General features: G+C 57.8%; 1 protein-coding gene across 1 annotated transcript in view; it reads right to left on the bottom strand.

Moving 5' to 3' along the window:
* The window catches only part of MATN4 (matrilin 4), an 18,059-nt gene continuing 7,277 nt past the window's right edge, over positions 1-10,782 (bottom strand). Inside the window, exons 2-11 of the mRNA XM_042801267.1 lie at positions 7,697-7,809; positions 5,715-6,284; positions 4,348-4,470; positions 3,761-3,883; positions 3,535-3,657; positions 3,275-3,397; positions 2,391-2,804; positions 1,883-2,035; positions 994-1,098; positions 1-815 (exon numbers count right to left, since the gene is read on the bottom strand). Coding sequence (XP_042657201.1) covers positions 757-815; positions 994-1,098; positions 1,883-2,035; positions 2,391-2,804; positions 3,275-3,397; positions 3,535-3,657; positions 3,761-3,883; positions 4,348-4,470; positions 5,715-6,284; positions 7,697-7,769 — 1,866 coding nt within the window. The 5' untranslated portion in view covers positions 7,770-7,809 and the 3' untranslated portion in view covers positions 1-756. The remainder of the gene's footprint in view (positions 816-993; positions 1,099-1,882; positions 2,036-2,390; positions 2,805-3,274; positions 3,398-3,534; positions 3,658-3,760; positions 3,884-4,347; positions 4,471-5,714; positions 6,285-7,696; positions 7,810-10,782) is intronic.

Below are 10,782 nucleotides of genomic sequence, written 5' to 3'. Positions count from 1 at the left end.
AGAGTGTTTATTGTCAGGATAGAAATTTCTTTATATAAAGAAGTGTTTAAAAATAGCACTACCCTGCTCTCAAAATGAAATATATATATATATATACACACACACACACGCATAGATATTTATAGAAAGAATTATTACCATTTTTCTATGTGATAAAAAAACCGAACAAGATAATGACCGATTCCCAAACAATTCTGCCAAAACGAGGGCAAAGAGGTCTGCCGGTTCCTGCCACCCCTCTCCCGTGGGCGCACCCCCGTGCACTGCCCACGGCGCCCGGTCTCCTTGCCCCTCCACTCAGCAGCAGATGCTGGGATGGCAGAAGCTCTCAGGGTGCAATCACTGTAGGCTTTTTTTCTCTTGCAAAGCAGCTTGCTGGGCGCTGGGGGCCAGGGAGGCTGCGCAGGGCTGGTTCATCCCAGTTGCTCTGGGAAAAGGCCGGGTGTCACATCTCCTTGTCCAAAGCCCAGCCTGCCCTCACAGTCATCCCACCTCATCCCAGACCTGCCAGTTCAGAGGAATGAGGCAACAGCAACAGCTGAACCCCTTGGCTGCGCAGCAGGGGTTTTGCTCAAGTTCTTTTTTGTTTTTTTTTTTTTTTTTAGGATTTTGTTTTTTAAATACACTCCACGTTCCCCTGGGGATTTTGCGATACAAGAACAAACACTGATGCTTTACAATAACCTAGCAATAACAATGCCACGTAGCTACTGTAGTCCCCATGCCCCGTTGGAGCGCTGCAGCCCTCTGCAAGGATCACTTCTTCTTGGCAATCTGCTTTTCCAAGTCTTCCAGTCTGACTGTCATCTGAGCAAGTAAATGTGCTAAGGAAACAGTTTGAGCCAGATGATCTGGTGGGCAAAGGGCTTTTTCCCCTTGAAGGAGACTAAAATTTTCCCTAACCCCACATACCCATCCCTCCCTTCCCAGTGTGTGGTCTCTCCTCAGGCTGCCCTGCACCCCGGCAAGACCAGGCATCACCCCAAAGGATATTTTTCTCAGTCAGGCTCTGCAGGATGGCCACGGTGTTCGTCTGGAACTGCACCAGTGCCTCGCACTCACACGGGCTGCGGATCTCCGTCTCCCCTTTGCCCTCCTCTGTGACCGTGGGGGTTTGGGTGCAGTCAGAGCCACGGCCCCGTGGTGCCCGGCTCTCCCCTGCTCCCACACAGCACAAGTCCCTTGTCCCTACAGTCACCCACTGGGGCCGAACTTGAGCCTTGGGGCTCTTCCCCCACCCACTTTCCCCTCTTTATCCAGCCTCATTCCTTTTTGCCAGGCTGCCTCCCCATTAGCCCAGCAAGCTAGCAGACAGGCATCCCATGGAGCTGCCACGCTCGTGGTCACAGTGTGCCAAGGACAGCCAAGGCTGAGCTTTACTTTGCCTTCAAGCCAGTGTGGCAGGGGGCATGCTGACCCCACATCTGCAGCCCCTGGGGGGGTCCCAAGGGCACTGGGGACCTGCAGCCTGCCCCAGGGCAGGGAGACCCTCACAGTACCCCATCGTGGTCCTCCTGCACAGCAGCAGTACAGGTCTGGATGAGACAGGCCATCTTCGGAGCTGGGGCAGCATCCCTCCAGGCAGGGTGCAACCCCAGTCTCTGCCCATGTAGTGGCGCTGGGATGCCTGGTCACATTAATACTTTTATATTAAACCCCCCAGCTCCACCTTCTCCTCTTCCAAATCCCTCCCTGCGACCCACCTCTTTACCCCCAACAGCCTGGTGAGATCCAGAGACAGCCTGAGCTCACCCCAGCCCAGCTCAGCCCTGGGGTACATGACAGGGTGACAGACACACAAACTACCCCCCTGGCTCTGGGGTGAGTGCAGGGCTGCCCCCAGATTGGGGCTGAGCCCCCTGGTGTGGCCAGGGGCACCCACCTGGGCAGATGTTCAGCTTGAAGTTCTCCACGAGGTGAGTCATGGTGGTGAAGTCTGCCGAGTAGGAGAAGTGCTGCTCCACTGGCTCGGAGGCGATGGCTCTCAGCTCCTCTTCCACGGCCTTGCCGACACCCACGGCAAACATGACAATCCCTGCGTGGCACAGACAGATCCTGAGCACTGCGCTGGCCACCCTGCAACAGGCAGCCCCAAGCCCAGAGGGAGCAAAGCCAAGGATGCAGGATTTCCCCTGGGCTTCCCAAATACACAGCAGGAATTTGGGAAGGATGGGCAGGAGCGTGGGCATGGCTGTGGTGCAAGCTGCCGCGCGAAGGATGCTGCTCGGAGCACCCTGCGATCACAGCAGAGGCAGATCTGCCTCTGCAGACACAGGCGATGCAGCACCTCAAGGCTGGATGCTGCAGCCTCCCCCAGAGCCAGCCACACCAAAGAACCATCCCAGGACGCCCAAAGCGCTGCAATTTGGGGTTCCCCGGCCCCCCCGCACCTGAGTCCTTTGCTCTCTTGGCCCATTCGGAGATGTCGTCCTGGGAGCGCCCATCTGTGAAGACAAGCCCAATTCTGGGCACGTTGTGAGAGAGAGGCCTGGCACCTTCCAGCTCAGAGAAGCTGTGCTCCACCATGTGCTTGAGGGCAAGGCCCGTCATGGTGCCTTTCTCCATGTACTCCACCTCCATCACCGCCTTCTTGATCTCGTCCGCGCTGTGGTACTTGTTGAGGGGGAACTCGGTGCGGACGCGGCTGGAGTACTGCACCAGCCCCACCCGCGTGCCGTGCGGGGACACCTCCAGCAGGTCCACGATGCGGTTCACAAACTGCTTCACCAGCTCAAAGTTTTGGGGCCGGACGCTCTTGGAGCCATCGATCACCATCACCAGGTCAACGTGCCCAGCCCCGCACTCTGTGGGCACAGGGGGAAGGTGAGAAGGGACCAGCCTGGCTGGGGACACCGCTGGGGTGAAAATGCCCAGAGCTGGGGCAGAGCTGCTGGGCTTCAGGACATCTCGTGGACCCCCTGGATCTGCAGCCAGGGTGATGCCAGGAAGGGGGGCAAAGTATGCCCTGGGGTCTCAGCTCAAAAACATCCACTGCCACCCCAGTGTCTCCTGAAAGTCTTTTCTAGGTCTCCCTTCTCCTGGACCTTTCCTCAAAGGTTGTTGCATCTTCTGGGACATTTCTCTCAGGATGTGAGCCCTCATCCATCCCTAGAGCAGCCAAGGTGCACCCCGAAGCCCAGCCAACTCTCCACCCTCTTCCAACCCGGCTCAGACAAAGTCCTGGTTAGACCCCCAGCCTAGTTTCAGGTAAGCCCTTGCCAGGAGCATGGAGCCCAGACGAGGAGGATGCCAAGAGCCGTGTCCTGGTACTCACTGCTGCACGCCTTGCCGTCAGCCTGGAGCTGCTGGCCCTCGGGGCACACACAGCGGTAGGAGCCCTCCGTGCTCACACACTTGAACTCACAGCCGTGATCCACCCCGTTGCAGAGGTCAGTGGCTAGAAGACAAGCCAAGGGCACAGGGTTACCCCCATCCAGGCGGGGTGACCTGGGAACAGCCCTTCCCCTGGGGACCGGGCAGGACATAAAGGCATCTGCTGTACAGGGCAGCAGCCTGTGCCATGGCAGGACGTACCCCTGCAAGACCTGCTGTCGGGCTGCAGCGTGAACCCGCTGCGGCAGCGGCAGTAGTGCCCGTTGGGGATGCTCACACACTCGTGCTGGCAGCTGTGGTTTCCGAAGCCGCAGTAATCGATCACTGGTGAGAGAAGGAGAGGGGTGTGCAGAAAGGTAAAGGCAAGAGAAAAGAGGGAGAGTGAGAAGCAAATGGAGAAGGGACAGGGAGGGAGACGGCTACTTACTAGAGCAGCTCCTCTTGTCCTGGTTGAGGTAGTAACCCACGCGGCAGTGGCACGAGTACGACCCACGAGCGCTGACGCACTGGTGCTGACAGCCGTGTCTCCCGTCTGCACATGCATCGATGGCTGCGGGGCAACAGGGCACCCGTCACCCCCCGTCCTGGCCTCCCCAGGGCAGCTGAGCAGGGACTGCTCCAGGGCTTCAGAACAGCTCCCAGCACCATAAGACAACCTCCCGGGGTGGAAGCCAGACCAGCTAATACAGATTTACACTCAACCTACCAGGCCAAAACACCATGCACTTTGGCGGCTGGGACATGCACGCTCTGGTACCCACTGCCCGGAGCCCCTCAGGTGACAGGCAGCCGGTTGTGCCCACGTGAGCCCCAAGTGTCCCAGCCCAGAGAGGTGACCAGGATTTAGCAATGCTGAATGTCTAAAGTCATTACGGACCCGGGAGGCAGCAGGCCCAGTGAACAGAGCACCCAGGCTGCTGCTGGCCTCGCTGGCCTCTGCTGCGTTTCAGCTTCCCTCCATGAGACCTCTGACTGCAAGCCCTCTGAGAGTTAGGATAAAGAAAGGGTTTTTACGGGAACAGGTCTTCTTGTCCATGTTGAGTCTGTAGCCTGGGTTGCATTCGCAGTAGAAGGAGCCGGGGGTGCTGACACAACTGTGCTGGCAGCCGTGCTCCTGCTCCATGCACGTGTCCACCCCTGCAAGACAGAAAGGGCATTGGAGAGACCCAGAGGCATGCCAGATGCATGGGGACCTCGGCTCCAGCATGTGCCCTGTCCCTGCAGCCAAAGCCACTGGGACAACCCACACAGCCCCAGCCCTTCCAGCCCCAGCACTCGCCCACCAATTTCCAGTGCACAGACACGGACGCTGCGTGGGGCAGGTTTCTGATCCGCCACAGCTTTCCGATCTACCTCAGCGCTAAATCAACACTCACTCATGATTAATTGATCCTGTTGATAGCTTGAGCTGAGTAAGCAAACGCTTGAGCTCAGTTGGAACGTGCTGAAGGGACCAGGTCTGCATGTCCATGCGGCCAGGAGCCTGCAGAGCTGGCCGGGAAGCGGGCACCGAGGCAGGCAGGGGACGGGCAGGGCATTGTAAGCAAAGGCATCAGGCACAGCAGCACATCAGGGCCCCGGGGGCAATATCTGGTCAGGCCTGGACCCCCGTCCCAGCAAACAGGGCCTCCCCACGACACTAACGCAGCCCTGCAGGCACGCACGAGCCCCTGACTTGGAAACGCTTCCTGAAAGATGCTGGCAGCTCCCTTCTGCCCTTCTACAGATGCTGAAGCATGTGAGCAAGGTCTGGCCAGCCCACTGCAGTCCCAGGTCTCCAGCAAAGCCTGCCAGCATGGGAGGGGACAGACAGGTCCCAGTCTGCGAGCTCCTGACCCACGCCAGCACAGCCACGGTGCGAACCAGCCTCCCGGCTCCCAGCCCAGACTGGCCGGACACTCCAGAGCAGCACCACGCAGCCAGGGTTTTATTAAACACAAATGTGCCTGCAGCAGATGCCATGCACATGTCTGCGTAGGAAGAGACCCTGCTAGAGCCACGTCTGAATGTATACGGGGCTCTGGGACGTGTCACTTGTCCCCGTCACACCCAGGGAAACCAGCTCCACACGTCCTGCTCTCTACTATTCCCATCGCTGCCACTACCACATCCTCACTTGGGGCAGAGCTACCAGGCACAGGGGAAGAAAAGCACTTGCTTGCAATGCTTTCAAAGCTTTCCTTATCTCACCCAGCAGAGGAAAGGCGAGCAAGAGGAAAAGCCACCTGTCCCAGCACCCCATCGGGGAGGTTGCTTCCCTGTCCACGCTGCTCCTAGCAAGGGCAGCCACCTCAAACATCCATCGGAAGGTGATCTAGCCTGGATGAGGAGCAGGCACCAGGGGCAACCCCTGCCACTCCACCCCCGCAGCTCTCACCCACCGCAGAGCTTGTCCTGGAACTGCTTCCCAAACTGCTGGATGAGCTCGAAGGACTCCACCAGAAAGACGTGCTCCTCCAGCGGCGGCGAGGCCATGGCCCGCAGCGAGTTCATGTCTGCCCGCTGGATGCCCACGGCGTAGATCTCGATGCCAGCGTTGCGGGCCTGGGTGGCCACCTCGGTGACACGGTCCTGGGGCCGTCCATCCGTCACGATGATAGCAATGCGGGGGATCTTCTTGTGCAGAGGGCGCGCGCCCTCCTGCGTGGTGAAGGCCACGTTCATGGCGTACTGGATGGCCAGCCCCGTCATGGTGCCCTGGGCCAGCGGGACGATGCTGTTGATGGCCTTCTCCATGTCCGCTCGCGTGAAGAAGGTCTTGAGGGAGAAGATGTTCTGCACCTGGCTGGAGTACTGGATCACCCCCACCCGTGTAGCGTTGGGGCCCACGTCCAGGCTGCCGATGATGTCCATCATGAACCGCCGCATGGTCTCGAACTCGAAGGGGCGCACGCTGCGGGAGCTGTCGATCACAAACACGATGTCCAGGGGGCCCGTCCTGCACTTCAGGGCTGGAAGGGGGAAAAGAGACAGTTCAGCCTTGCGGCCACCTGTGGGGAGCTGGGCTGGGAACAGAGACACCCCCATGGGGTGGCTTGAGGGGTGCTCAGTGGGGGATGGAGAGGGTAGGTCTGGGCAGCCCCCACAGACCAGCACCTTCCCACTGCCAAAGAAGACAATGGAGGGTGCTGGCAGAGCAGGGCAGGGATGCCAGGCTGGGGAGACGTGCCCTGGCCATGGGGCTGTGGGGAAATGGCAGTGTCTCCTCCTCCCTGACACCATCCCCACAGCCAGACCTGTTCCCTGTATTTCCAAAGCCGATGGCCCCAGAGGCTGCAGAAACACCCGTCTGTTGGCATCTACCCTGGCAAGGTTTAGGCACAGGTTTAGGCAGCGGTGTCTTCATCTCCGTAGGAAATCAGAGCATTAAAGGATAAAACAGCCCAGTGCCTCGTGCTATCCTCCACAAGCCGCAGCTCCTGCTCCAGACCTCTGTGCCACACCGGCTCCCACTGCTGTGGTACCAAGCAGAAAAATACTTCTTTGGGCAATTCTTCTGTCTCCCCCGCACCTCCAGCCTCCCCTGGTTTTTACAGCGTTTTGCTAGTTTCTGCCTAAAATGAGGGCTTGCTTTGTTGCTTTTGGTGTTTGGGTTTGTGTTTTTTTTTTTAAGGGCAGAAAATGAGACAGTGAAAAGCACAGCTAAGGGCACACACATGGCAGGGATTGAGCCAGAGAGCCTCGCTTGGACATATGGGTGCTACTTCTAGTGCAAAGCAGGAGAGTGTTTATCAAGTTAAATGCCAATGAACATATTTTGCTTGGCTTGCATGTATCCAAGCCTGGGAGAATTTGGCCCTAATGGTAAGCAAACACTTTGAGTCCCCTTGGGCTGATGCCCAGCCCGGGGCTGTCATCTCAACTGCTCTGAGCGTCTCTGAGACATACCTGCAACTCTCTCTGTCCGGTGCCTTCACTGTTTTAAAACTGGAACTGACTTATCCCCCTCTGCCCTGAGAGGAGAGAGGCTGGTACCCCTGGGTTTGCTTTGTCCCCCTCATCAGGAAACCCACGTGCAGGGAGGGGGTTCCCCCCGATGCCTGTGCCTCCTGCCAAGGTTGGAGCCTGTGGACAGGAGGGTGACAAGCCCAGAGCTGGGCTCTGCCAAGGCTGAGGACATGCCCAGAGCAAGTGGCACCAGATCCACCATACCGGTGCCAGGCTTGGGTTCCCACTCCCCTGGGCAGCACTGGGAAGTTCGGACTCCATGCCTGGGGGGGATCCTCTGTCTTCCTGGGGATGCCTCCAAAGAAGTGGCATCAGATCCCCCCACCTCAAGCAGCAAGCTGTCCCCCACGGGCTTCGCTGCCCTGACATGCTCACTTCTCTCTCCTCCAGACAATTCCCACCGGCCGGGGCTCACCTGCAGGCTTTGGTCTGGCTTCCAGCGCTGTCAGGAGAAGCAGGAGAGGGACAACGGGCAGGAGCTTCATCATGGCTCTGTGAGACCACACGACTCGGGGGCTGGGGGACTTGCTGCGGAGAGAAGATGACATGCAATCAGTGCTGGGGGTGGGCTGAGCTGCGGGGCCACGCTCGCCTGCGGTGGGTGTCCCCAGGCAGTGCCAAAAACCCTGTAGAGCAGCAGTTTCGACAGATCCGTCCCCAAACTTCTCTGAACCCACGTGGGACTTTTCCCATTCAAGGACTGGCAGTCTCAGCACAGCTAAATTTCATTACAGTAGCAACAATCTGCCAAAGGGTCTGATTTTCTGCTCTGGGTGGAGCTGGCCATCGGACAAGCCTTATTTTCACTTGCAAACCAGGCGGATGGGATGTTCAGCCAAATGCTTTTTCACTGGCGGTGCAGCTGCTCTCCGCAGCCAGCCGGAGGGTGGGAAAGCTGCACCCGGGGACGCGCAGCACCGGCCCGCCTGCCACCCCCTCCACACGGGAAGAGAAGCCCCAGACGAAACACCAGCACAGACAAAACCTGCTCAGAAGTCTCTCAAAGTCACTGGCAAAGACTGTTTTTCCAAGAAGCTCCATAAATTCATTCTCTGCCTTTTTCCAAACTACTTCTGGAAAGCGGAAAGCAGAAGCCTCTGCAGGCACAAGGCTTAACGGTGCCTGTGTGGATGGGCTTGCACCCGCTCTGTCACCAGCACTTTGCAGCTCTCCCCATCCTGCCAGCTTTTCCGAGGGATGCTCTTCACCCTGACAGTTTTTTCATACATTTGAGGTGGGATACTTGAGGGAAAAGATATTTAGACTGGTTACCCAAAACCTCAGTTTGTCACTTGTCTCCCTCCCTGCCCACCTCTGTGTTGTCTTGCCTTGCCTTTCCCTGCCCTTGCCTGGCTCCTGCAGGGACATGGATTTATTTGGTTTCTTTTTCTTTCAGCTCTGGTTGGAAAACCAAGGTGGGGGGAGGGATAAATGCCACAGTTAATGTGGCTTCCCCCAGGAGACATGCAGTGCCACGACTGGGCACAGATACTGGAAAGGTGCTTTTAAAAAAAGTACATGGAAATTCATTTTATCAGTAGTTATCAGCCAATATTTATTTAGCCCCAGGAGGTCTCAGCTGTAATTCATCACCAGGGCTGCCATTTAATTGCTCGGTGGTTACGTGCAGCCCTGAACCTCATGTATTTGATAGGGACGCTGATAATAGGTTTCACAGCTGCATCTTAAAATTGTCTCCAGACTCAGTGTTCACACCTGAAAAATGATATTGAGGAATTAGAAGGACAGAAAGGGGCTACAAGAGGAAACTGGGATCCAGAACAGCAGTCACAAAGTGAGAGACACTGCCTTTTCCCAGGGAGCGTGAGCAGCTCAGCCAGGCTGGGACGGGGGAGCTCTGCAGCGGGACCGGGAGCCCTGGCAGAGCTGTGCTGCGGAGGGGCCGGCGGGATCGCTCGGGGTTGCAGAGGGGAGGGGAGGCTGCAGCCCAGCAGGCATTTTCTAGGAAGCCGCAGGGCCGAGGAGAGCAATGTTTTAAGGCCAGGAGGTCTGGGCTGCCTGTGCCCCCTCACAAAAGCTCCATGTGCAAGCGGAGGAGCAAACAGCCCCTCCTATACCAGCTTCATTTCCCCATTTATTTAACAGATTATTTTTTTGGTGGGGAGAAAGCATTCACTAACTGCTAAATATTTTGGGGACTGTTCTGCCACCTATAACGTTTCTGCAGCTCTCTGCTCTCCAAGCCTCCCTGCAATGGCAGGCTGGCACGCAGCCTGTGTCTCGCAGCATCCAGATAGCTTCAAAGCCAGCCCAGAGAGAGGAATGAGCTCTCGGGCCAGGAACCAAGGAGGAGAAAACCAGTTCGTGACTGATCTATTTTTAACAGCATCTGAGCTTTGGATGAAGTCTTGGCACTCCCCACGGCTGGAGGGGCTGATGCTGCCTGGACAGGGCAGGGCACGGCGGCTCAGCCACGCATCCAGCACCGGTCCCAGGTGCAGAGACCCAGGCTGAGACAGTGCCCTGGTCCCCGATTCAATATAATGCCCAGCCCTGCCCCAGCAGCACGGCTGATGGGGACAGGGGAGCAAAGGTGAGGGGACAGATGCCCCCCCGAGTGTCTCTCGCACCAACTTCCCAGCTGCCCACTGTCCTCACTCGCCCAGGGCTGGCAGCACTGGGGCTGACTTGCAGCCCTGTGGAGGAGTCCCCCCTCCTCCAAAGGCTCCCACACCCCCCTCCCCAAGCCCCCTGCTACCACGCAGGAGCAGGAGGGAGATGGGTGGGAAGCGACCGGCTGGCAGGCAGGTGCTGTGAGGCAAGGCAAACACCGCGCCGGCTGTAACGCCAGAGACCTTGAGATAACACAGAGCTATAAAGGAAAAAAGGTCCAGGCAGGGCAATTGCTGCTGGTTGGACTGGCTCATCCAAACCCCACAGTGACCGAGCCGAGAGGGACACTTGGACCATCTCCTGACCTTCCTGAGCAACGCACGGGGAAAACCAGCCACTGCTTGTCCCTGCTGAAGGAGATGCTCAGTACATGGTGCAAAGAGGGTGACCAAGGGAAGAGCCACATGTAAGGACAGAAGGGTCGGCAATGACCCCAGCCTCTTCCTGACTCTCCTCGAGATCTTGGACAAGGAGGACATGGAGATGAATCCCCAGAGGCAAACAGGTAAGCCAGCACGCCTTCCCCAGGCACCTCCACCGGCACTGCTGCCCCCCAGGGCTCTTGCATCCCTCCCCGCTCCACCACTTGTCTGTCAGCTCTCCCTGCCAAGTGCTGAGTCTCGGGAAAAACAGCCGCTTCGGGTTTCAGCGTGGCCTCCTTGGCAGCTCTCTCCTGGCTACAGGTTAACAAAAATGCTCTGAATATTCCCCTTCTAGTTCATCTGCTCAGCTCGGACCTGGGCACATCCTCCCTTGGGCAAGCCCAAAGGACAGGGCATGGCAGGGAGCAGGGTGAGGGATGCAGCCAGCTCCCTACCCTCCTTGTTACAAAGGTGGGGACCTTATATACTGAATTTTAGAGGGGAT

Source organism: Tyto alba, unplaced genomic scaffold (genome assembly GCF_018691265.1).
Source record: "Tyto alba isolate M040663 unplaced genomic scaffold, T.alba_DEE_v4.0 Super-Scaffold_33, whole genome shotgun sequence".
Classification (NCBI taxonomy): Eukaryota; Metazoa; Chordata; class Aves; order Strigiformes; family Tytonidae; genus Tyto; species Tyto alba.
Note: the sequence above shows the minus strand (reverse complement) of the source record. Positions and strands in the feature narration are given on the sequence as shown.